General features: G+C 49.1%; 1 protein-coding gene across 14 annotated transcripts in view; it reads right to left on the reverse strand.

Moving 5' to 3' along the window:
- DLG1 (discs large MAGUK scaffold protein 1) overlaps positions 1–27,647 on the reverse strand; it is an 85,251-nt gene that overhangs the window by 41,460 nt on the left and 16,144 nt on the right. For 10 of the 14 annotated variants that reach the window (XM_081190108.1, XM_081190107.1, XM_081190119.1 and 7 more), the window contains exon 4: positions 24,099–24,269. In XM_081190108.1, coding sequence (XP_081046234.1) covers positions 24,099–24,269 — 171 coding nt within the window. Of the gene's footprint in view, positions 1–3,344; positions 3,655–11,529; positions 11,788–24,098; positions 24,270–27,647 lie in introns of those variants that run through there. The other 4 variants (XM_081190111.1, XM_081190110.1, XM_081190109.1 and 1 more) reach the window with 2 other exon arrangements.

Genomic DNA, 27,647 nt, shown 5'->3' on the forward strand with positions numbered 1-27,647 from the left:
TAGGCCTAGTTTAAAATGTCCCTCGAGTAGCCTGTCATTCTAATGAATGCTTCACACTGCTTTTAAATGTTTTTAAGGTGTTATGCTATGCACTGCCCTGAGGATTTGCAATAGGGTGGTATATAAACACTTGAATAAATATATAATAAATGCCCCCCCCAAAATGGGAGGGGGAGTTATCAGGATGCTCCCTCACCCCTGAGTCTTCGACATCCTTAATTCCACCCCTTGACAGGATCACTGGCCACTAAAAAGTAATTTTTGCACAGCCAGCAGTCTGTAAAGCCTGGCTGCACACACATCTATCAGCAGCAACAAAGCAGCACTTGAAGCAGCCTTTGAGTATCTCTTCTTCCTGCTCCCCACACCCCTAATCACCAGAGCCCATAAGCTGCTCACGCTGCACACTCTAAACCGGGAAGACAACAGATACCAAGCGGGCTGACAAAAGCGGAGCAGGAGGTCATATTTTTGCATCCGCAAAGTCAAACCCTCAGGCGTTGGGGGCGCCCTGGGCTTGCTGGGAGCCAGAGCAGCACTGCGGCTGAGTGCCCCTTCCTCCCCTTGCGTCCCCCTGCCAGGGGGGGAATCGGGGGGGGGGGTGGACCACAATGCTATTAAGACATCTCCACCTACCCAGAGGCATCCAGCAGACACAAGGCTGAATCCACAATCACTCAAGAGAATAATGCACCTGCCCTTCTTACTTCACTGGTCCTATTAGGCACTTCCACAGAGCCAGGAAGAGTGAGCAGCAAGTACTGTAACAGAAGGAGGGGAGACCTTTGGGTGCCTTCCTCCCACCACGGCCAGTCCAGGTAGGCCTCTCAAGGGGCTGCCACAGGCAGGGGAGGCTCTTTCTGGGAATACAAGGCAAACCTTTAGAAGGAAAGCAGAGAGACCACCCAAATTACCTAGTTTTCCACTGCCCAAGCCCTCGCACACTCGCCTTTTGAGTCTTGCAGAAATGCACCCAACCCCAACATCAATTTCAGGGAGTTTATTAAGACTAAAGACCAAAGGAGAAAGGAGCAGGACAGACAGCCGTCACAGCAAGTCGAAGGCCGAGTCCATCTATCCTATCCATCCAGGGAGACTCACCTGGAGCCCTCATTATACACCTTTGGGTGCCAGGAGAAAATGTTCCTCTATAACCAGGCCTTTTGCTGATTACACACGCAAACGGCCTTGGAAATGTGTTTGTGGGACAGAGATTATTAGTTTACTTTTGTTTTTCCCTATGTTCTTTGTGTTCTTCTTTCGTAAGCTTATGTTGTGAACTGCCCTGTGGTCTTCAGATGAAGAGCAGTATAAAAAAGTTAATAAATAAATGGTTGTTGCTGGCACCCATCTGCCTCGAGAGACAACGGAGCGTCCCTCTGGGAGTCAAGTCAAACCGCTGCCAAAGTGACTCCCCAGGGCACAGGCCTGGCCAGGGTGTGAAGCAGAAACAGCTCCCTTGGGCATTATGTAAATGTTCAGCACATGTAAATGAATACTACTAAAGATGCAAGCAAGTGCCCTAAAGACCTCTCAAGCCCGGCCACCCTTTAGAAGCAAAGGACAAGCAGGCCGGCCTCTAAATTGGGGCCACAGGCAAATTATTTGGCCTCTTTTTACGGAGCCCTCAACCAAATGCCAATGGCCCCCTGGTGAGGCAGAGTGACCTGGGCCAAAAGGGACAGAAGAGGGGTCAGAGAAAGAGGGGCAGGATCCTGGCCAGCACCCACTCTGTTCCTTCTCCCGGTCAGCAGATAAGCGTGAGAGAAAAGGCTGCCAAGCCCTGGTCCAACTGAATCCTCTACAAGCACACAGCATGTGACCTGCTTTATAAATAGGTTATTGGAATTGGACAGAATCAATATGGTCCCTGGAGAGCCCTGCTCATCATCATGTGCTGCCCCTTGTTTCCTACCCACAAACACGCAGCCACCCCCCTCAGTGCCCCCCCCCACTCATCCAAATACCTTTTAAAGTCTTTAAAAGACCACTCCTGCTGCTGAAGCCCCCTCCAAAGGGTGGGCTCTGGGGGTTGCACAATTTTACAGTTCCATTCAGAGAAAACCAAAGCCTCAGAAAACCAACCTGAGGTTTCCTGCAGACTCACTCACAACCAACTTGTGGGGAAACCGCCTTCCTTGGCCTGACATCGTGGCAACTCGAGGGAGCAGGAAAGCACTTCAAGAGCACGCAAGCCCCCTTCCAGCTGACGCCTTGCGCTGGAGTCCTGCACGGAGGGAGAAGGAGCCGGGGCGGAGCCGGGGGGGGGGGCTTACCTTCTCCGAGGAGCAATTGGACCACGAGCTGTCGGAGCCCCACCCGCTGGCAGCCCTCACCTTGGCGGTGCTCTTGGCGGGGCTCTTCTTCACGCTGTCGCGCAGGTTGGTGAACCTGCCCCTGGGTTTGGGTGCCACAGGCAGCGTGGCTGAAACACAAGGCGGCTGCCCGGCTGCATCCTGGGGCTGGAGCCCCGGAGGTGCCTCTGCCCAGGCCTTGGTGGCAGAGCCAGCCTGCCTCAGAGGCCCCGCTTCACAGCCGTCAGGAGCCCCACAGCAGCACTTGCGCGGGGGGGAACAGGCGGCCATCCCAGAGCCCAGCTAAAAGGGAGCCCAGGCAGAAGCGGAGAGGCAGTGGCACATTTCCTCCAGACAGCCGAGCAAAATGCTCTCCTGGCCAGCCCAGCAGAAGCCTGGCTTTGCACGCCCTCTCCAGAGACAGAAGGCGTCCCATTGGGCAACATGCTGTCGGCCCCTTTGCCAGGCAAACAGAATCAATGCTCTGCAGAGGGAAGAGAAGCTGCGCCAAAGGTCACCTGGCACGTCCACAGTGCCTTTATGCTGCAAACTCCAACACGGCAAGGAAGCCTGAGACCCTGCGCCACGACTGAGCATGAGGGCAAATGCTCATCAAATCCAAATCCAAACTCTTCATCAGTACATCACATGGCTGCAGGTGTGCTGGGGAGGGCCAGGTCTGCTTGCCAAGGCCAGGCCAGCCCTTCTGCACTCAAATGGAATGCTGCCTCCAGGCCCTGCAAAGGAGGCAACCAAGATACCCAAAAGCTGTAACCCCCCCCCCCAGCACTGCTGGAAACACACTGCCTCTCTCCAAAGCAAAGGAAAAGCCCCCCTCAGAGAGGGCGAAGGAGGAGGTGGAGGAGGAAGCGTCCCTGCTGGAGGAGCTACCAAGTGAGGGAGTGTGTGGTGTGGTGGGCTCCAGTTGCTAGGTGAGGAGGACTCCAGAGACCTCTCAAACCATCCTGCCCCCAAGCTAATCTTGTGGATTGCAGCTGCTGAAGACAAAGAGTGGTAGAGTACGAGAAGGCCACAACTCTGATCCCCTACCTCCAAAGGCTGCTGTGCTTCTGTCTTGGAGGTGCAAGGGGCTGCCGGGTGGGAACTAGTCCTTAGAGATGGGCTCTGTGGATTAGAAAGAGGGTCTGCATCCACCTCACTCGACCGCTCAGAATTCAGGGGGCAGTGGATGCAGCAGAGAGGCGCAGGGGCCCACCGTTGAGACACTCTGGGGCCTCTTTCTCTGGGTTTACCAGCTCTTGGACTCCCTGGGGAGCAGACCATTTCTTCAGCCCCTTCCTGGGAAGCAGGGGTCATGTGTGACTTCCAAGACCTCCTCTGAGGCAAGCCAGAGCCACCACTGTGAGGGAACAGGAGAAAGAAAACTGGACACCAACGTCTGCAGAACAGCTTAATCCAAGGTGGCTCCTGACCTGAAGATTCTCCTTCCCCAAAGTTTTTAGGTTGCTGTTTCCTCCTGGCATTCTTAGGACACAGAATTCTTTTGGTCTGACCATTCTGGTGGATCTTAATGGAACTTTCCTCATCATGGTACAGTCTGTTCAACTTCTGAAAACGTTTGACAACCAAGGCGCGGCTTCCAATTGGCTGCAGAAGCTTCCTGCACCCAATTGGAAGCCGCGTCAAACGTTCAGGATCCAAAGAACATTTGCAAACCAGAACACTCACTTCCGGGTTTGCTGCATTCGGGAGCTGAAATGTTTGTGTTGCAAGGCGTTTGGGATCCAAGGTACGACTGTATATGATCTTGTAAGGGCTATGCCCTAAAAGGGGACATATAAATCCTTGAGATACATGAATAAAAAGCTGGCAAAGCTCAGGTGCATCAAACACCTGGGGAGAACACAGCAAGGAGCACACGATTAGCTGCCTCTGGATTCATCACATGGCCCCAGGACAAGAGACCCATCCCAAGTATCCCCTGCATGGGCCAAGCTGCTCACAGCCTGATCTGCCACAGGACATAACATGTGCCTTACAATGGAGGGAAGACAGAGCAGGACATGATTTCATACTGCCTCTTACTAGGGAGAAGAGGAAGGCCCACAGAAGGTCATCAACTGGTCCCAGATAAGGCACTTTCCCCCTTGCTGAAACCTTAACTTAAGAGACAAGAGGAAAGTGAGTGCAGGAGGGTCTGATTCCAGCTGGTTTCACGTCAGCAGGAGCTAAAAGGAATTACTGGAGGTGGGGACCCAGGTGGGATATCACACAGTTGCTAGGTAACCAAGGAAGCATCTCCTATGGCTTCTTTTAAAACTGGAAGTAAAATATGATGCACCACCTCACCTAAAAACATGAACTGGCAACCTATATTATTATTATTATTCATCCAACATTACAGGGGAAGAAGAAGAAGTCGTCTGGAGAAAGGAAGAGGGGCAATTTGGTGGCTCAGGATGACATCTGTGATACACTGTAAAAATGTGAAGGGAAACGTCTGCTGGTGCTTCTGCATTTGGCTGTGTGTCTGGAGAATCCCCAAGCCATTTCCGTACACAACTGCACACAAGAGGGCAGGATGCGACCCTCTCCAGACTCCAGGGCCTAAGTGTGGGGAGCAGAGGGCTGTCCTTTCGGCCTCACCTGGCACCGTAGAGCTGCCTCCACATACACACCACCCAGAACCACATGCTGCACACAGCGGTGCGAGAAAGGAGCCCCGTTTGCAAGTGCCTGCTCGTGAGTAGGGGCTCCACATGGAGCCTTTCCACACACAGGCAGGCGCTTGCCCACGGGGCTTTCTTTTCACGCAACCATCTGCAAGAAGCACTGGCTTGGGGAAAGCACATGACCTCAGAGAGAGGGATAAAGCTGCAGCCCCACTCCTGGCCCTGGGAAACGGCCGGCGAATTGAGGCACAATCTGGGCTCTTCAAATCTACTGACAGCTCACACAATCCCTGCCAAACAGACACCACTGGCAAGAAGCACTGCTCTAGTTCCCAGAAGCGAGTGGGAAGGCAGAAAAAATCTGAGAGATGCATAATGAAAACAACAGCCATGTCTTTAAATACATCAGAAGCAAGAGACCAGCCGGGGAGATGATGGAGCATTACACAAGGGAGCAAACAGAGTACTTGGGAAGGAGAGAAGCGGAATTTAATCTGTGTGTGTGAGGGGGGGGGGGAGAGAGAGAGACCCAAAAAATTGAGCCACATGCCAACAAGGGCTTATTGACATTAAAAGTTAACCAGTCACCAGGTCCCCACAGCATCCCCCTGCGAGTTAAAGAATGTAAATGGGAATGCTGGTCTTCTAAGGAAATTACATAACTTGTCCCTAAAATCAGCCTACATTCTAGAGAACTGGAAAGTAGCCAAAGTAAGACTTGAGACTGAAGAAATTATAGGCAGGTCAGCTTCAGGCCTGGTGATATATTGATATATTGCCCAGGACCGGTATGAGGGGCTCACCACAATGGGGGTTTCACTCAGTGCTGTATCACGGGTGAAACCTCTGCCACTCCTCAGTCCCCCCCCCCAGCACTCAGCATGCCTAGGGAGAAACAAGCTGCAGCCGGGCTGGGCTGGAGGCAGGGGGACTCAGGAGCCACGGTGGTTTTACTAGCCAAGCAGTTTGACAGAGACCCAGACCCGCCACCAGTTCACATGAGTCATTGGTGGGGCGGGCGTAAATCTGCTCCTGCTCCCAAGCTGAGGAAGCCCCAATAATTTTTCTGTTTGCACAAGAGCAGGAGGAGGATCCAGACCCACTCAGCTGGGGGGGGAGCAAGTGGCCTCTTTCTCCCAGGAGGAGGTTGCTTGCCCCCCCCTTCCCCTCGCAGGCGAATTAGCCTTGCCAAGGGAGCCTATCAGGGCTCCCTCCATCTTGGGGAGTGGTCTGGCTCACTCAGCTGTTGGGCGCAAGCCTCCCCCCCCCCAGCTGAGCAGGGGGCTTGGGCCCTGCAAGGCTCTGGCATGAAAGAGCCTCGGCTCCGCAGTGAGAGATGTGGCAGTTTCACCCACCACCACAAGGGATGGGGCCAATGCAGCTTTTTTCAACATCATGGTAAATCGGCAAACCGCGATGTCTGGCTGGTGACACACTGCGATGTTAAAACCTAATATTTCCCAGCTCTAGTTAGCTTAATATTTGTTCCAGACTGAAGGGTGGAAACTTGTGAGATACAACTCTTGAGTCTTGCTGAAGCTGGATCAACGTGGCTTCTGCAAAAGGAAATCCCTACTAACATTTCAGACTGTCATTTTAGAATGCCAACAAGCAAGTTAGTAGACAGATGAACTGGTAGACATCAAATTCTTGTACTTTCAAAAGGTTTCCACCAATTCCCTGACGAAGGTTCTTGAGCAACCTTCACAGTCCTGGAATTAGCAGGTAAGTCCTCATTTGAACGGGTAAATGGTTAAAGAATACAAAACAGAGCATGAGATCTACAACAAGGTGTTGCCAAAGAAAATGCTCCTGTTTGGTGTGCAGGCAGCCAGTCTTGCCTTTCACCCACCTGCCACTTTTCTATTCCCACCCCCCACAAGCCAACAGACCGTCGGGATTTCTAAGACACTGAGCATGTTCAATCGTCAGTAGGATGTGATGACACAGGTTGACAGCAGCCCTCAGTTTGTGCTCCCCCCCCTACTTTTGCAAACCTTTGCGGGGAGGGGGGATGCTGCACAGTCTGATACACCCCCCTCTTGTTTCTCCGTCATCTTGTTTGGGCTACACAGCTGCCAGAACTCGATAGCAGAGTAGCTCTCACAATGAAGACAGATAAGAACGGGCGCTTTTCAAAGTTTTCACAAACAATATGGAGTTATGGGTGAGCTGAGAGGTGACCAAATTTGCAGGTGATACCAAATTATTCACAATACAATATTGAAAATCCAAGTGGCTTTCAGCGTTCTAAATAGAGCTCTACTTACTAAGAAAATGTGATGCACACAGGAAGAATCTCCATCCCTCTCCTCCTCCAGCCACCCCTTCTAGGGATGTTGAGAGTTGGCGAGTTGAAATTAAACACACAGCAAGCCTTCCTGATTGCAATTTAGAAGCATTTAAGCTCAAGCAACACCTTGGAGAAAAATGCCAGACCAAATTGAGATTTAACTGCTCCACGTGCAGATCAAGAGTTTCCCAAGCCTTTTGCAATAGCATGTTTGTTTGTTATTCACCGAAATTTTGCATCTCTGCCTGTGGGACAGCAAGACACCTGCTGGCTCCTAACCATCCACCCCGGCTAACCCTGCCCCACCCAGCTAATCCTCCCCACTCATCCCTGGCTCAGCCTTTCCGTGGTGGGTCATTGCCAAAAACCTTCTCCTGAAAGCCACTGGAGTGCTTAAAGGCTTTCATACTCTGCAGTGGCAACCGCAGCTACTGGGCTGCAACTGCCCACAATGGATGCTGCAGGATCCCTGCCACAAATAACGGCATCAAGCTGCTGGGGGGCGTTTTTGTCCCTCGGTGTTTGGGCGCCTGTGAGACGGGCGCTACTGGCGCCAGCAGGGTGACTCCAGAGCAGCACCTGGCAGAGCTCCTCAGCAGCAGCCACCAGTGCCCAGAGTACAGGGATTCCCGTGATCCCTGAACATTGGCTGAGCGGCTGGGGGCGATGCGAGTTCTTGCTGCCCCTGCACTGAAGCAGCCAGACAGGCCTGTTCTTTCCATGTTTCATACACTAACCACCTTGTTTTACTAATTCAGACCTGGCTGCCAATTCATTTGCAAGCCCAGCCCCACAGGCTGGTTTCAACCTACGACTCTCAGAAACCTCCTGCATCATCCCCTCTCCCCACACAAGCCTCCCTGGGAGCCTCAGGCCTTTGTCTGAGCACTCAGCCACCCCCCCTGTGGACCTCCGCCCCAGAAGAGGACCAAATGCCAACCCCAAGACCTCTTCCACAGGAGAGGGGCAGCTTTATCTTCCCTGGCATTTGGGCATGGGTCTGAGGCTTTGGGGGTGCGTCTGGTCATACTTAATTATTCTGGAGGAACGCAATTAACGAGTACTATTGTTTTAGCTGATAAACTTTTGATGAATTACATTATTATATATTTTATTGCTGGGAGCCAAACAAATTCAATAAATAACAAAAATTCGCCACCCCACCCCCACTCACCTTTCCCCCCATCCACCTCTTTCCCCCTTTTCTTCCTACTGTCTCAACAAATGAAACTGATCTGTAAAAAATGTTACTTGAAAAAAAGAAGAGAGAGACATTGCACATACTTTTGTAAACCAAGAAAATCTTTAATAAAAATAAATAAATAACAAACAAAAAAATCCATTTCTATGGGTTTGTGGGTGTGGGTGTATGCTGTGGGAGATGTACTTGCTAACAATGTAAAATAAATGGATTTTTTAAAATAAAAAGGTGACTCCATTTATGCAATCCATTGGTACTAAAAAGTTGAACAGACAAGTCCGGGGGGGGGGGGGCAGACAGGAGCGAAGGAGCCTTCAGTCCAGGATAAATGCCTGGGGGTTATTCAAAGCCACCATCATAGGAACTCAGCCAGGACCGTCTGAGGGAGGTCCACAGGGTGGCCACAAGAAGAGAGGCCTTGACACTGGTGGTTCCCCAACTGTGCAATGCTCCCCCAGGTGCCAGACAACGGGCTCCTGTCACCCAGGCATCGGATCACAAGTATGGCCATAGCCAAGTCTTCACAGGTGTTCAAGAAGCATCTGTTCTTTTTACATTCTTGCAAGATTTTGGCTAATTAATGTTCCCGTATACGTGTGTGTGTGTGTGTCTTACATTTTATATTAGGAATGCCTTTATAATTAGACGTTGTTTTGAGCCGATTTTGTAGCAAGTGACAAATCAATGTAAAAAACAGTCATGATGGTTATGTATACTATAGATGAGGAAAAGTGTCACCAAGGTCAAGGGGGTACCCGTGTGGTCAGCAAGCGGTCAGGGAAGCTGTGAGGTGGCCAGGAGGCTCCCTTTAAAAACCAGAAGGGCTGCTCACATGAGGGGAACAAAAAGGAACACAAACTTTGGCAAAAGGAAGACAAGCAGACAGTAAGGGGTACACAAAAAGAATTCAAGCAGCAGATAGCCAAGACCATTAGAATCCACAATAAAAAATATTTCAATGAATCAGGGGAAGCAACTGGACCATTTGAGAACAAGGGAGTTAAAGGTATGCTAAAGAGGTTGGAGCAATTCCCCTATGAGAAAAGGCTGTGAGGGGCTTTTTGGTTTTGGAAAAAAACAACACTAAACTATTTTTAAAAACTAGTTTAGGTGAGGCATGATAGAAGTCCATGAAATCATGCCGGGTGTGGTAGAAATAAAGACAACTTTGTCTTCCTCTTACATAATACTAGAAGAACCCAGAGGTATCCAACAAAGCTAAATATTGGAGAATTAAAGATGGGCAAGTATTTCTTCACACAGCACAGACTTACAACTATAGAATTTACTCCCAGGGGTTGCAGCGATGGCCACCATCTTGAATGGACGGCTTTGAAAGGGTTTAGCCAAATTGGTGAAGGATTAAGCTCAACGGCTTCCAGATATGAGGTCTCGGAATAATAGCTGTTGGGGAACAACAGTGGGGAGAGCACTGATGTCCTGCTTGCAGGTTCCCCATAGGAGCATCGGGCTGGCCACTGTGAGAACAGAAACATGGGCAGACAGGCACCAGCTGCCGTCTGGACCAACCTAAAGGCCAGCCCCACGTAGAGCCGACTGCAGCAATCCAAGCTTGAGGACAACTGCACGGACAACTGTGGTCGAGGGATCCGAACTCAGGAGCAGCTATACTTGTCTTACCAGAGTAGATGAAAGCACCAAAAGATACCAAACTTACTGAATACATATGCCAAGATCAAACTAAAGCAGATCGGAATCAGATGGAGAAGAGAAATTCAGCTGGTTCAAGGATTGTCAGCATCCTTGGAACAATTTGGCAGGAAGTCTAAGTCAACGCTCTTGCAGGAGCATCAGAATGGGATGATGCTCCTGGAGCAAGAGAATGGGATGCTTGGGCAGCAAAGAGCAACAGAATGCAAGCAAAAAAGTGGTATGGACATCAAGGGCCTGAACATGTGCAAAGAAGGATGAGGCCAGAGAGCTCGTGAGGTGCTGCAGCAGCACTAAGATTTAGCTGGCAACTAGAGGCCTGGAGGACCCTGGGCCTCCACTGGGCTGCAGAGAAAAGAGGGACAGAGGGAGAGCTGGAAGCCAGGAAGCAGCCAGGCTCAGCCCCAAACTCACTAGGACATGGCAACCATCCTGCCCCCTTCCCTCTCTGCCTATATCTGTGGGCTTGTGGCTGGTATAAACCACGGAGGTGGGAGAACTCAAGTCGAAAAGGCAAGTCCTAAGTAAAGGCTGAGAAAAGGCCACAAGGGAGCATGTGGGTGTCAGATATTGACCAAGGTGCCAAAAAGGAGGAGAAAACTTGCCCTATCTATATCCACCCAGGAAGGATCATGAAAGTAACGTGCTTGAGTTACAGGAAGGAAGCAGCCCAACATTTTTTCATAGCTCTCAGAGCAGCCCAGCAGGAGCCAAGGCTGCCTTGCAAAGCTGTGGAAATTCACCCCTTGGAAACTTTTCAAACAAAGTTGGGCAAGTTACAATCCCAGGGATGCTCTGGGAAGAAGAGTGCTCTCCTTTCCTGCCCTCAGGGTGGGAAACTGAACTCACTGCCCTCCCGGCCTGGTCGTTTCCTGGGGCTCTGCAGAGACAAGCCTCCCGGTCTTGGCTGCCAGCTCCTGTCAAGAGGCACTTCCAACTCTGTTCTCTTCCTTTATCTCACCAGCCTACCAAGACCCCGTTGGGGTCAGACATCTCAGCCATGGCGACCCAGAGCCCTCGGAACAGAGTCAGGACTCTTCACTCCAGGACAACGCTTGCCCACCCAACCAAACAAAGCCATGCAGCCTGCTACTTGTGCCCTAGGTTGCCCTCCGAGCCTCGCCCTGGAATCCAGCTGTTTGACTAAGTCTAATTTTGCAGCCCCAATCGTGTCAGACATTTGTGCCAAAATCCCTATTTATGTGGCAGGTCAGAAGAAATGTTAAGCCACCAAGCTGGTGTTCATGCAAGTTTTTAATATGCTCAAAGCCAAACCCAGGAACCTATGAGGCTGACTGCAATATTCCTTCCTTCCTCTTCTAACCCTGCCCTAATCCTGGCAGCTGTGGAAGGAGATCCCATTGCCAGATCCAGCCCTTCTATCAATGGCTGCCCTCCCCCCCCCCCGCCCCCCGATTTCAACAAGTGACGCTTTACCTGGCTGGAGCTGGCAGCCACAGAGATGCAGTCAAAGAAGAAGAAGCGATGCCTGCGAGTGAAGAAGGCAGCAATCTGCTGCCAGCGCGAAGTCTCGGCCTCCTCGGAAGGCAGGGCATCCCCAGAGCCCTTCTTTGCCCACAGCTTCTGCTTGGGCCCTCCCGAGCTATGGCCGGATCCAGTGTTGCCGCCCCGACTGGTGCGCGAGTAGAGCAGAGTGTTGTTTCCAAAAATGTAATTCATCTCTGCAGCCCAGCAGGTGGCTGGCAGGCAGGCAGGCAGGCAGGCGGGCAGGCGTGGGTCCCCGTCAGCTGCTGAGCCACAGTGAGTGATCAGCCAAACGGCAGGCAGGATTACAGCTGCATCACTCAGGGAAGGACAGCAGCCAGCCTCCCTCACTCAGGCTCCTCTCCAGGCCAGCTCCCATCCATCGCGCCAGTGGCCAGACTCTTGCTGCACCTGTTACTCCCCCGGGGGGCACTTCCATGGGTGGAAGGCAAAGGGGCAATCCTGCCACCTTCCAGGCTATTATCTGCTTCGGTGGTCTGCCAAGATCAAAAACCTCCTCCTTTTGTCATCAGTGAGGCAGGCGGAGTGGAACTCGGGGAGCGAGACCCATTAGCAGGTAGAGAGGGATGCTGCCGGCATCAGACAACAGATGCTCTCTGGGGACGCCTGACAAAGCACAGCGCTGGGCGGGTGGGAGGAACACCCGGAGCCAATCGCCACCAGCGCCTGTGCGAAAAAGCCAGAGGTGCCTTGCGGCTGCTTGCAGCCACTCCAGAAAAGGGGGAGAAGCACTGCCCACCCACCTCATGGCCAAACAGTTATTAATAATATGGAAGCATCTTTAAACACACACAGACCAGAAGCCCCTTTTAAGCCTAGAACAAACCTCAGAAACTACACAAGTGGTAGTTTTGGCAAGCCCAACAAGCAGGTCCCATTTCTCACCTATTAGAAACTAGCAGCAACAGTAATTGCTCATACTATTTCCTCCATCCCATAATAAACCAACAAGCAGCTGCTATATTGTGTATCGTTAGGTGTTCACAATCCCTGCCCACAGGCTAACAAGGCAAGACTGAGACACACACAAAGGGGAGGAAGAAAACTGGAACCAGAGAGGGAGATTCATGCCACTGGGGGAAAACACCACGTCCAAATAATTCTCTTGAAGCAAAAGCCCCTACGCAGAAGTGCTCCTGCATCAGGCCACATCCTCTCTTTTTAAGGTGATGCAATAGCCCCGTGAATATCCAAAAAATAAGGTGCCACAGCAGAAAATGAGAAAGACTGGGGTTCACAAACTGCACTTAATACAAAATACAGCTTCTAGGCTGCTCAGAGGGCACCCAGCTTTGCACACACCAAGCTCTCCACTAGCTGCCTCTCAGCTACTGAGCCAAGTTCAGGGTCCAAGCCCTGAGCAACTTAGAACCAGGGTCCCCGGACGCTGGTCACTTTGTGACCCAGAAGAGGGCTCGTGCTGTGGCGGCAGCACCCTTGGCTTGAGAGACGGAGACAACAAGCAAGGTTAAATGCCTCTTATAGACGTTTGTGTTTACCCAAACACAAGGTTCTTAAGCTTTCTTTTAGCGTTCCACTAAGTTTTATCTATGGTATATAGTTTTACTCTCTTCTTGAGCTTCCTGAAGGAAAATGTCTTGTTTTTCTTTTGCTCCTGATTATATTTTAACTGCTTAAGAGATTTATGCTTATCTTAAGCAGCACATAAATTCCATACATAAATTAATGAATACAACCACCTAATGGAAAATCTGTAGCTCCTCGAGCTGCTGACTTGCAAATAACAACAGAGGTTCTCCAGAGAGCCATTTGGCTTTGGCTGCTGCCCATCACTCCGAGTCCTAGCACTTTCCATTCTGTTGCAAGCTTCCCTCTCCAGAGAAGGGGCCCAGCTCAGTGATGGAGAACACGCAGCAGGTGCAAAAATCTCCAGGTGGGCAACTCCAGCCTGACATCACAACAGCCGCTGCCAGTTGGCACAGAGACAGGACCAGGCCAGGTGGCCTAAAGGTCTGGCTAGGTAATAAGGCTGATCATTGTGCTCCTCCTGCTCTTCGCTTATCTGATCCTGCAAGCTGCCCCACAGACTGACTGCATAATAATACAGTCATACCTCATGTTACGGCCACTTCAGGTTATGTGTTTTCGGGTTGCGGACCGCAGGAAACCTGGAAGTACCGGAACGGGTAACTTCCGTGTTTTGCTGCTCGCACAGAAGCACTAAATCGTGCTTCACACATGTGCAGAAGCGCCAAATCGCGCCAGCGCAGACGCGGCACTTCAGGATGCGAACTCTGCGGGTTGTGGACGTGCCTCCGTCATGGATTATGTCCGCAACCCAAGGTTCCACTGTATATACATGAATATTCAACAATGCTAGGTGAGTGGTTTCTGGAAGGAATTATTCAGATAATTTAGAATTATGGTACTGTATTCTGTAGGCACTTGAAACAGTTCTAGATGGACTTTTGATCACCTCCCCTAAGTCATTAATGAGATAAAAATGCAAAGAGCTCCTTGGGACACCAGAAGAGTCATCTGGATGAGGCCAGGGGCCCATTCGGTCCAACATTCGCTGCTCTCCCTGGCCAACCAGGTGCCACTATGGGAAGTCCCCAAGCAGCTCCTCTCTTCTCCTGCAGTTCCTGGAACTGGTTTTCAGAAGCATGTGAGAGTGGGAGCCTTCGAGGGCTCATGCTCAGTTCAGAGCTTACTCAACAGACAAGTAAACATGGAAAAACCTTCAATAGCAGGAAGCTGGGAAATTATCAACTCAGAGCAGCAGCAAACCTCTAAAACCTCTTACTGGCCAACAGCAACATACAGTGATTTAATATCCTCCAACGTCTCAACAATATGCAATCAAAATTAATTTTAACTCTTAAAGTTTCTCCTTTAGTGACTGTCAGGAGAGAAAGGTGGGGCCCTGGGCATGTGTGTGTCTTCCTTACTTGAGCCTGCGGCTGAGTCAGCATCAAAGATAAGAACCTCTGCTCTAATTTGGGCCAGGCTTAATGTGCAAGATTTAATTTATTTTAGTTTAAAATGACATCCAGTCTTCACAGAAGCCAATGACATGTGAGGCTCCTACAAGGAGCCTTGAGAGGGAATGTAAATAAATGACTTTTGCTGCAATCTGAGAGGTGGGGAATTTTGCTTTCTTTTTATAGAATTTATTTACATGCAAAAGCTATACCGTAATAGGGACAATGTAATTAACAGATGATTAACATTACTACATGAGCAATAATATCATGTTCCTCTTTGCAAAAGTATCAAGTTATTTCTCTCACGTATCACATGGGGACATCCCAAAGGAAACCAAGCTAAGATTACTTTAATCAACATTGTCAAAACAGAAACAGAAGCTATCACAGATAAAAGCTGTGGGGATTTTTTACTGGAATCCAAACCGGGGGGCGGGGGGGGGGAGACTTAGCCTACTTAGAGCAATCCTAGGAGGGATGGCTGAGGGGCCAGAGGATGCTGTGGGCCTCTCACTTCTCCACTGTGGTGGGGGGGGTCCCTGCAGGTGGAGCAGGGGGGGCTGCCTTTGGAGGCCACAATACAGAAGTTGCAGGAGAAGAAAGTTTGGCTTTTGCCAGTGAGGTTACAGTGACAGAGCAAACAGATTCAAAGCTTTACTTGGAAACTATTTTTATTGGAATACTTACATGACAGCTTTGGGGGTTCGACTAGATGGCTCTTGGGGTCCCTTCCAGCCCTATGATTCAATGTCATACCCTTACCTTACCTTATTTTTAAAGAAAATATATAGGCACTGAATACGGTCAACACACTAACTGCAGCATGCTGGATGGCTGGCATTATGTTCATTTATTTATGTTCCTAATTTATTTCAGGAAACAGTGCATTTCTAAAAATTCAAAAATTTCCACCCCACATAACTGATGTTGTCCAAATGCTACTGAAATGGATGTGCGTTAAGCAGAGATGCTTTTTGCTGGGCTTCAGCCAGGGAGGCTAAACCAGTCAGGGAGCACAAGCACTTCAATGGGACTGGCAAGCAGCGTGACCCACCAGCCACTGAAGCCACGTGCAAAATGGCCTGCACCTTCTTCATAGCTGCAATGGGCACCACGGGTAGAAGAACAAAGACTTGAGACCAAGGAGGGGGTGCAGTCCTGGGTGTGGTCTTTTCCAGTGCAACGTGAAGACCTTATTTCCCCAGGGCTTCTAGTTTTCAAAACAGTTGTTGACATTTTAAAGACATTTTGGCAGTGCTGTTTTTTTCTGCTGTGGGTTTCACTTTGGATTTATCTCTTTGGAGTTGTCTTCTACATCTTGTCTGGAAGGGCTGGTTTTCTTTTTCTTTTTCTCCTGACCAGTGGATCACAGCAAGGAGAATGTGGGAGGGAGAAAGAGAGTTGGAGACAAGGAAGCAGGGCCTTGGACGGAAGCACCACCACAACAGGGAACTCACGGGATGGGGAGGGGAGAACCCATTGCATATCCTGCGAGTTTTGTGTTGTGCTCAGATCAAGCAAGTTGCCTGCCAGTTGGCTTTATCGGATGACCCCAATTCCTAGTAAAAGCTTCTATCTATCCCCTTGCCTGGGTCCACACTCAAATAAAGAGTAGAGGCATCAGGTATATGTACTCAAGAGGGGAGAGGATACAAAGGCTAATAAATCTTTCAATCCTTGAATGGCGGAGATGTGGAACATTAAGCATCATTCCTTCTTTTTCTTAAAAAACCCCCACACACATTCAAAGCAAAAAAACAGCACCTCTGGGGGAAGATGTGGCTTGGTCCTAGGATTGAGCTCTGGAAGGTTTGGCACCCCCACCAGAGAAGCCCAGCATCAGTCAAGCTCTGGATCCAGCTGCCTCACCAAGCAATGACGTGCACAAGCATTACTGTACAAAAGCAAAGGAGCACCTGAAGATGCCCGAAATCTTCCTGAATCTGACTCCAGGGATCTCCCCACCTCTGGTCTTGAAAACAGCCCCGTAATAAGCGTGGTTTAAATATTTGTAAATTGCAGAATGCCAAAGGAAGATACACATTTTCTATGCATCAGAAGTATCTCCCCTTGAATTAAGAACCGGACCATCATTAGGCTATGTTAGTTCACCTACCAAAATATGAAGATTGAAGTGCCTGGACTCCCGGACACTCTTCAGGATCCTCCTGCTCATCTTCTGAGCATGCCACGTTGAAATGAACATGATGGCCTTATTACAAGTTGCTCCAAAAACGTCTTGCAGTGGAGAAGCAAACAGCCCAGCTCAAAGCAGAATCACAAGCAGCAGCTGTGATGGACGGACAGACGGGCACTGCCTCCCCCCTCCCAACTGCCTTAGCGCCTCTTGATTAATCCAACTTCCGTCTGTTACACGTTCTGCCCACTTCAGATCTACAGATTATGCTGCTCCCAAGTGAAGAGTCTTTCTTGCCCAGTTATCCAGGTCAAGGAGCCGCCCACTGAGACCCTTCTGCTCCCACCTAGAGGGGAAAGATGCCTCACCTCCAGCCAACAAAAACACCTGGAACCTGTTCTTCATCAGTGCTTTGCAAACAGATCCCAAGCTGACCCTGGGTTTACATTGGGGAACATTTACTACCCAAAACAATGCTTGTAGCGCACACCCTTCATACCAGGGGGGCTCATCATCACAGACATGACAGATCACCATAGATCAACTGGTTCCCAATTAGCTAAGTATTGTAGACTCTCTGTTTTTCAAAAGTCAAGCCATGGACCCCCTACTTTTTAAAATTTTGATCTCTCTATGGTAGTTTTTGTTATGTGTATGGTACCACACACCCCCTGGGTGGGTTGTGCAGACCCCTTGGGGTCCACGGACCAACAATTGGGAAGCACTGCCATAGATCATAGTCTGCTTCTGGATCAGTTGTCTGTGTGGCTTGGGAGGCGCAGGGCAGCTGGAGCTCCCATCCTTCCTGCAGACCTGGTCTCAGAGAGTGGCGCTGGGGGACATGTCTCCACAGTCTCTGCCTCGCCTGGACGGCCTGACGTGCGCTAGACCTCCTCTGCCTACCCATTCATCTGTTACTAGCTCCAGGTATAGGAATGGCTGCAACCAAGCCTCCAGCCGCGACAGCTCTGGAAGCAGCCCCAGGGCACATGGGTGCCCCTTCCGGGTGGAGCACCCCCCTCCTGAACAGGCAGTCTCTCTCATTCCCAGGCCCCAGAACCGCCCTCCCACCCACAAGATCACCTCTGGCCTTGTCAAAATTCCACTTCAGTTTGCTGGCCCTCATCCAGCCCACCACAGAGTCCAGGCGCGTCTCCCTGGCCACACCACAGATGTCACAGAAACTGTGCTGACTATTATCAGCATACGGATGGCACCACTGCTGACTGATGTTTATTATGTATCACATCCTGGGACTGCGTAGATGAAAGGTAGGAATGAAACTGAACAAACAAACAGGGCTGCATTCACCTGCCAGTTTACTTCGTTTTCATGACTTTTCCTTAACTGTTAAGTCCACATTATATTTCAGTTTTCACATAACGTAACAACCACTTCTCAAACTATCGTAGTGCAGTGCAAGCTTAGTGCTCATATTTGCTTCCAGGAAAAAAATGTTTACAAATAATAGAGCAAGTTTAGCATTTGATTCCATATGTTCCACTATATTCCACTATAGTTCTGGAAGTGGCTGTTACCTTGTGTGAAAACTCAAACCTAACATGGAAATCAACAGTTGGGGAAGGCCATGAGAATGGAATCAATGGTCATGTGAATGCAGCCAAAACAGTATTTGGATAACCTGAGAGGCCTGTGGCCAAGGTCTTCCTTTGCAACATCTCCACCTAGAGGCCATTACAAAAGCAAATGCACTGCCAAAGATTTCTGTTCAGAGGGGCAACCACCAGAGAGCAGAGTTCGAATTCCTCAGCCAGCCAGCCAGACTCTGCAGACCCATTGCCTTAAGCCGCTTCCAGGGTCCCTGAGGATTCTGCCCCTAGCAGAGGAAGGCAGACAGGCAGATGAGGCAGCTGCCCCCACCCTCCGAATCCCTGAGCAGGCTGCTTCTTCCTGTCTTTCTGGAGCTGGGAGAGCTGCTCTGCCAATTCCCATCCTCCCCTGGCTGGTTCAGGTAAGAAGAGGCTGGCATGAGGGTGTGTTTCAAGGCAGAGTTGGGGAGAAGGAAAGGCCAAGAGGCACCTGCCATCGACTGCTGTGGGCTACTTCCAAGTTCTGACACCAGCTTCCCGTATTCCCTGCCTGACACCGCGATCTGCCTCAGTTCTTCAAGCCCCCTTCCTGTCAAAGTGAGTCCAGGCCCACCTATCTGCCCTACATTTCTGACTGTGAGGATGGCAGAGGCAAATAATTCATTCAGCCTCTCCTTTAGCACACCTCAGGCCCCAATGTGTGCAGGGTTAGAAACAGAGATAGGAAAGCCAGGAGCTAAAGGGCACCTAGGTTATGGGCGCAACAACAGAATGTCTAGGCGCGCTTTTTTATAACAAGAATACAAAGCTGGAAATGAATGAACTGCAGCTAAAATATTATGTTCATTTTTCACATGGTCTAGTCCTTCGCGTGCCCCCCTCCCTAACATTCTTAAGAGGGTCTCTTCTCCAGTCTTCAGAAAGTAGCTGGAAGTGGGGAGGCAGAAAAAGGTCCTCCTTTCCTTCCACTCTGCAGTTTTAATCTGAAATCTTAGAATCATAGAATCATAGAATCATAGAATCATAGAGTTGGAAGAGACCACAAGGGCCATCGAGTCCAACCCCCTGCCAAGCAGGAAACACCATCAGAGCACTCCTGACATATGGTTGTCAAGCCTCTGCTTAAAGACCTCCAAAGTAGGAGACTCCACCACACTCCTTGGCAGCAAATTCCACTGTCGAACAGCTCTTACTGTCAGGAAGTTCTTCCTAATGTTTAGGTGGAATCTTCTTTCTTGTAGTTTGGATCCATTGCTCCGTGTCCGCTTCTCTGGAGCAGCAGAAAACAACCTTTCTCCCTCCTCTATATGACATCCTTTTATATATTTGAACATGGCTATCATATCACCCCTTAACCTCCTCTTCTCCAGGCTAAACATGCCCAGCTCCCTTAGCCGTTCCTCATAAGGCATCGTTTCCAGGCCTTGGACCATTTTGGTTGCCCTCCTCTGGACACGTTCCAGTTTGTCAGTGTCCTTCTTGAATTGTGGTGCCCAGAACTGGACACAGTACTCCAGGTGTGGTCTGACCAGAGCAGAATACAGTGGCACTATTACTTCCCTTGATCTAGATGCTATACTCCTATTGATGCAGCCCAGAATTGCATTGGCTTTTTTAGCTGCCGCGTCACACTGTTGGCTCATGTCAAGTTTGTGGTCAACCAAGACTTCTAGATCCTTTTCACATGTACTGCTCTCAAGCCAGGTGTCACCCATCTTGTATTTGTGCCTCTCATTTTTTTTGCCCAAGTGCAATACTTTACATTTCTCCCTGTTAAAGTTCATCTTGTTTGTTTTGGCCCAGTTCTCTAATCTGTCAAGGTCGTTTTGAAGTGTGATCCTGTCCTCTGGGGTGTTAGCCACCCCTCCCAGTTTGATGTCATCTGCAAATTTGATCAGGATGCCCTTGAGTCCATCATCCAAGTCGTTGATAAAGATGTTGAATAATACCGGGCCCAAGATAGAACCCTGTGGCACCCCACTAGTCACTCTTCTCCAGGATGAAGAGGAACCATTGATGAGCACCCTTTGGGTTCGGTCAGTCAGCCAGTTACAAATCCACTGAGTGGTAGCAGAGTCAAGACCGCATTTTACCAGCTTCTTTACAAGAATATCATGGGGCACCTTGTCAAATGCCTTGCTGAAATCAAGGTAGGCTATATCCACTGAGTTCCCTTCATCTACCAGGCTTGTAATTCTGTCAAAAAATGAGATCAGGTTAGTCTGACATGACTTATTTTTCAGAAATCCATGCTGACTATTGGTGATCACAGCATTCCTTTCTAGGTGCTCACAGACTGTTTGCTTAATGATCTGCTCCAGAATCTTCCCTGCTATTGATGTCAGACTGACTGGGCGGTAATTATTTGGGTCCTCTCTTTTCCCCTTTTTGAAAATAGGGACAACATTTGCCCTCCTCCAGTCTGCCGGGACTTCGCCTGTTCTCCAGGAATTCTCAAAGATGACTGCCAGTGGTTCTGAGATCACATCTGCCAGTTCTTTTAATACTCTTGGATGCAGTTCATCTGGCCCTGGAGACTTGAATACATCTAAACTAGCCAAATATTCTTGTACTGTCTCCTTAGTTATACTGGGCTGTGTTTCCTCTGCTGAATCATTTGCTCCAAATTCTTCAGGTCGGGCATTGTTTTCTTTATCGGAGAAGACTGAGGCAAAGAAGGCATTGAGGAGTTCAGCCCTTTCTGTGTCCGCTGTTTGCATTTCACCATCTTCTCCTCTGAGTGACCCCACTGTTTCTTTGTTCTTCCTTTTGCTACGAACATACCCATAAAAGCCTTTTTTGTTGCTTTTAACCTCTCTAGCAAGCCTGAGTTCATTCTGTCCTTTAGCTTTTCTGACTTTGTGTCTACACGTGCTGGCTATTTGTTTGAATTCCTCTTTGGTGGTTTCCCCCCTTTTCCATTTTTTGTACACATCCTTTTTTAATCTTAATTCAGTTAAAAGTTCTTTAGATAGCCACCCTGGCTTCTTTAGGCACCTTCCATGTTTCCGTCTCATTGGTATTGCCTGACGTTGTGCTTTTACTATCTCCCTCTTAACAAACTCCCAGCCATCATGAACTCCCTTTCCTTTTAGTATTGCTGTCCATGGGATCTCACCCAGCACTTCCCTAAGTTTTATGAAGTCGGCTTTCTTAAAGTCAAGAAATTGAGTCCTAGTATGCTTGGCTGCTCCTTTCCGCTGTATAGTAAACTTCAGAAGAGCATGATCACTCGCGCCTAATGATCCTTCCACTTCTACCCCACTAACCAGGTCATCAACATTGGTTAGGACCAGATCTAAAATGGCTGTTCCTCTTGTTGCTTCTCCCACTTTCTGGACAATGAAGTTGTCTGCAAGGCCAGTGAGGAATCTGTTTGACCTTATGCTCTTGGCTGAGTTTGACGTCCAACAAATATCCGGGTAGTTGAAGTCCCCCATTACTACTATCTCCCTTCCTTTTGCATGCTTGGCCATCTGTTCCAGGAAGGCATCATCTATGTCCTCCGTTTGGCTTGGGGATCTATAGTAAACTCCCACAATGAGGTCTCTGTTATTCTTCTCTCCCTTAATTTTGACCCAAATGCTCTCACATTGGCTTTGAGGTTCTAAATCTTGGATCTCTTCACAGGTATACACATCCCTGACATATAACGCCACTCCTCCTCCTTTCTTGTCTGGTCTGTTTCTCTGAAATAGATTGTATCCCCCCATTATTACATTCCAATCGTGGGACTTATCCCACCAGGTTTCAGTGATGCCTATTATGTCATATTTAGTTTGCTGTACCAAGAGCTCAAGCTCATCTTGTTTATTTCCCATGCTTTGCGCATTAGTGTACAGACATTGAAGTCCATTAATCATTCCCCCGTGTCTCTTATTTAAGGATTTTTTCCTCCCACCACTAGGTCCGCGTGCTGTTTGCTCCATTTGGTCTATGACATTTGGATGATCATCTTCATTAATTGATAGACTCCTACCTTCAGGAGCACTGTCTCCCTCCCCCACATTAGTCAGTTTAAAGCCCTCCTGATGAGGTTTCTGAGATTTTTGGCAAAAACATTCCTCCCAACCGTTGTGAGGTGCAGCCCATCACTTGCCAGAAGTCCATCTTCAAGAAACTGCAGTCCGTGATCTAAGAATCCAAACCGTTCCTGTTTACACCATTTGCGAAGCCAGCTGTTCACTTCCACTATTTTCCCCTCTCTCCCTGGGCCACGTCGTTCAACTGGGAGGACAGACGAGATGACAATTTGTGCATTTGTGCATCTTAGGCACAGTATTTGCACCCAGAGCTCAGAAACTGCTCAAGCTAATGAAATTCCCTGTCACAAAGTGCGCCTAGAACAACGGGAGTTTCAAACACTGGGTGTGTCCAAAGCCCAAGAAGAATTTTGCATGATGCATCATTCCACATACTTCACATGCATTCTTATGAAGCAGCTTGACAGAAGCAACCCTATTCTGCAGGTGGTAGCAATAGGGAGGGGGCTGAGGGGGCAGCTGCTTTCCTAAGGCGGGCTTCCCCAACCTGGTGCCCCCCGGTTGGTGAACTACAACTCCCATCAGTCCCACCCACCACGGTCAATGTTCAGGGATGATGGGAGTTGCAGACCAGTTGCAGCTGGAGGGCAGAATGTTGGGGGAGGATGAGCGGAGGAGTTCATGCCCAGCCTCCCAGCACACCATCTGGACTGTGCCAGCTGCACCACAACCTCCCATGGCAGCCTCCCCTCTCCTGAATTGCTTTTACACCATCCAGCATCCACCTTTCTGTTGTTTAAACAAGGACTCTTCTTGCCTGTTCATCACGGTCCTTCCATCCCAGCCCACCAGCCATTCCGCTTTTCAAAAACAGCCCACCAGCTGCTGCTCCCTGGTCCTGAAAGAACTGCTTCAGGGTCCCGCCCTTCTCACAGCTGTCCTCCAGCCCCACTGGCAGCTTCTCCACAGCCCTCTTGAACCCACTGCCCAGAACTCGCCAGCCAAGGCAACCTTGTGCTGAGCAGGGAACTCCTGAATCTCAGAAACCCACGCCACTCCCACTGCTGCCACCACGATACAAAAGGTCAATGTCAGGTCAGTGCAGGCTCAAAATTTGCCAGCAGTCCAGTTCCTGTGTGTGTTGTTCTGAGCACCCCTCTTTTAAGGTCACATATTATTATTATCAGAGAAACTGTGGGGTGGGATAAGTGAAGGCAAAATGTAAGCCATTCACTGTTCCTGCTCAGGCTGCACAGAAAAAGCATTTTGCTTTCATTCTGATTGTGCAGATAAAAGATAACAACTGGATTTCTACAGGATGGGGTATTAGTATGTGAAAACAGTCCACATCCACTGATCCCCAGGCATGCACCTCCAGATAGTGGAAATGTCAGGCACCATCCTGGTACCCAGGCATCTTCACTTACTCGTAAGTAGCTGATAGCCAGTTGTAAAATGCCCCTGACACCTGGCTAATTTTGCACATTGTTGGGAAACCCTGCTCTCAACCCTGCTGTCAACTGAATAAAAAAATCTTACAACAGAGGAATACTCGGGTTTTCATGCCATAACCTAGAAATAGACTAAGAATTTGCAGACAAAATCCTACACAGCCATCAAAACAATGATTTGTGAGAGAGTGAAACCTTAGATTCCTCAAACAGGAAGAACCGGTTACTTTGCTTCAGAGATGCAGTAGGAAATGAATGAATAACACGTCAGAACTTCATGTTATGATGAGAACCCACCAATTAGAAAGACATAAGGATAGGACTTGGAATGAACATGAAATCTTTACAGCAAGAAGAAGGCATGCAACTTTTCACTGGACACCTGACCCATCATACCCAAAGAGGCTCTGAAATATGTGCACGCCTCCTACCTTGACTGGCGAAATGTGAGAGTGGGACACAAATCCATGGACACTCTCAACTTGAGAGAGGCTTTTCTCAGAAACATGCACAAGCTCTGGAGCTGCTGCGTCGCTGGGAGTTTCCCGGGGGGAGCCGTGCTCTGGCGAAGGAGTGTCATCGTCATCTTGAGAACGGTATTTCTGGGGGAGGAAAAAGGTTCAAAAGGAGACCAGTTTTACAAGGCAAACCTCAACAACACAACTTGCTTCCCCAACTTAAGGGGGGAAGAAGGCAGCAACAAGAGAGCTCTGGCTTCTCTGCAACGATCCCAGCACAGGCTGCCCAAGTTGCACATCAAGGTTGCGCCCCTCCGCCCCTTCTGCAGCGGAGTCCCTGCCAGACTCCACCCCCCCCATGTAGAACCACCCACTTTTACTTATTTATGACATTTAAATTCCATCTTTCTGCAGACCAGAATTCAAGACACCTTAAGTCAAAATGACACACATACTCATCCCAGAAAATGCCATAAATTATTATTATTATTATTATTATTATTATTATTATTATTATTATTAATTTCATTTCTATGCCACTTTATGCTTTTAAGAAAGAAATCTCCAACCTACATTAAAACATCAAATAAAACAATCCAGAATAAAGCATCAATGAATAAAGCCAAATAAAAAGTATACATTCAAGCAAAATACAAAACAAAAATAGCAAAATAAAAAAGAAATCCTGGCAGACACCAAAAGCCACCATTAAACATTTTAGCCATTAGAAAACCAGTTCTATAACCTAAACTAAAGAGCTTGGACAAAAACAAACCATTAGCACATTAACAACCAAAAGCCAAGAGAAACACAGATTTTACCTAGTGCCCACAGGCTAGTGAACAAGATGGCAGGAGAACTCCCCTGCCAGGGTGGGGTGGGGAGAGGAGAGAGACAAAGGAAGAAGTTTTCTCCCGAAAAAGGCCACCCACAAGCGAAGGTCCCTGAAGACGCTGGGCAGGTTCACAGGCCAAGAGGAAGTCCTTTGACAACCCATCTGCCACCATTTCTAAAGCCACCATTTAGAACTGTCCCAGAAATGAGCCAGGAGCCAACAGAGTCCCCTGGAAGAGCCAAGCCAACAGGCTCATAACCACAAGCCCCTGGTCAACAGCCTGGATGCCCTGCTTGACCCAGCACAAGCAGCACTGAGGAAAGTGAGTCGGGATGTGACTCACGTGGGGACACCTGGCACGAGGCCATCCTGGAACCAAAGGGACCGCAGCTGATGCACCAAATGATGCTGGGAAAAGGCATCCCGGTGGACCAGTCGCCAAGGCCATCTAGGCATAGCCAGCAGGCCCGGGCTTTCCATCGAATCGTTGAGGAGGGGCGGGGTGCTTGCGTGTGTGTTGAGAGGCCAACCCATCCCACCTTACCCAGGGGGGCACTGGCTGAATGGGGTGCCAGTGGATATTTATTTATTTCATAAAATTTCATTTAAAATGAAATACTGCTTGGGTGTAGAAAAACTTCACAGCTTATCCCTACTGTGTGTTTCAGGCTGGAGACTGAGCACTCAAACAAAAAGGCCATGCTCTGCCTTTTGTTCAGAGCCAGGCGCTGGGAATTCAAGTGCGCTCTCTGCCCTGCGGCTCCCAGTTCTCCCTCTGCAGACAGAGTGCTGCCAACTCCAGCATTCAACCACCCGTTTCAGTGCAGTGGGCAAATGGCAGTTTGCAGCCCTCCCGCCTCTTTTGCCCAGCAGTCTGAATCATTCTGCGAACAAAAGATGGCCAGGAGGAGGAAATCAGCTGTCACAGGGAAGAATCAGACCATGGAGCCAGGGGATTATTTAAAGAAGACGACCAAGAGGAAGAGGAAGAAGAGAAAGAGACCTTTCTCCTCCTTGATGGAATAAATATCTGAAGTTCTGCACAAGAACTGTAAAAGGCACACAACCACTGGCACTCAGGAAACAGCAGCTGGAGCTAGGAGCCATGTGTCGGTCACTGTTTCCTTAGACCAGTAACAGAAGCCAAAGATATGGTTCTTTCTTTCTGCCAAGACAGAGGATACTGCAAATGTGAGTAACACTGAAGTTGGGCTGGCGTTGGTACAGGTCAGGCTATAATACTGCTCACATGTCCTAGGCATGTTATTTCTTAGCTCGCTTGTGCAAAAAGCATACCAGAAATAAGCACTTCTAAGTAAGCTTCTCCATTTTGGATCTGGCTTGCCTGGTCCTTCAACCACCACAGTTAGCACCATTAACAGAGCATTTTAATCATTTCCCATGGACTGGATATGCTTCAGGAGTAACAGCAATAAACAACTGGGGGAGGGGACCTTCAAACATACCTGCAAGCACCACTGGGACTCCCCAGGCTTCACCAGCCTCTGGAACCAATAAGTTTAAAATGGTACTTTGGAAAAAGACACCCGCACACAGAGTGCTTGGGAGCATATGCAGAGACAAACCTTGGCAGCCTTGTGGAAACCACAATGGAATGTGGAGATGCGCTGCACCTCACCCCAGGCCAATGCTGAGGAAGGGGAAACATCATGAAACCTCAACTTGTGCCCCCCCCCCAAGTTATTGTTCCGTCACTGGTGGGGAAGAGAAGGAAACACGAATCTGAAGTTGCAGGCAGCATCTATAATCTCTCCAGGGCAAGTTTTCTCCTGGCATATTAAACCTCCTCTGCTCACAACCAGCATGCAAAACACAGCCTGAGTGGTAGGGAAAGTCCTAGCTGCCACTCAGACACTCAGACACACTATTTATTTGCTTAAATTTCCACAAGGTCTCAGGGCAGGTTACAGCTATTTTAAAACACAACATTAAAATCTGTTACAACAAATCATGGTCAAAAACATAGGGTGGGTCCAACTATGTCTCAGGTGTCAAAAGCCAGGGCAAAGATGTGCATCTTCAGCATATAACAAAAGCTACACAACACAGGTGCCAGACACACCTCTCTGTGAAGGGACTGGCTATTCAGCCACTAAATCAAAGGGTCCGCCTAGCCCTGGGTACTTGCAGGCCACACTGGAAGTTGGAAGTGCTAATATACAAACTGCTGAGATTTCACATGAAACATGCACCCAACAGGAAGATTTTTAAAAAGGGATGGAGCTGAACATATTTGCCATTCCCCAAGAGGGGCAGCTGTGAGGCAGCTGTCGTCACTGAAAACTCTTTATTGCCTTCCTGCAACCCTCTCCCCCATTTCCCTCCCAGTGCCAACCCCAAAGCTGCCCTCCAATCATTGCACTTTCCCTGCAACATTTGAGTTGCAAGTCAGTCCTCAAGAACCCTGGCTGGGTCAACTGAACTTGCCTGAAGATCCTCTCAGAGGCAAAAGGCATGCTTCAGCTGCTCTCTCTCTCAAGTATCTGGAAACCAATCGCAGCCTGGGGTATCTCAATCCACATACTTATGAGGAAACCCCCAAATACTGGATAATAACATGCATTTCACTTTTTTAAAAAGGAGGGAAGGAAGAAAAGCCATCAAGTCAATCCAAATGGATGCTTTGCATTAAAGGTCACTATGCCCCCTTCATTGCTCCATCACAG

This window comes from Podarcis bocagei (assembly GCF_964188305.1).
Source record: "Podarcis bocagei genome assembly, chromosome: 4".
Taxonomy (NCBI): Eukaryota; Metazoa; Chordata; class Lepidosauria; order Squamata; family Lacertidae; genus Podarcis; species Podarcis bocagei.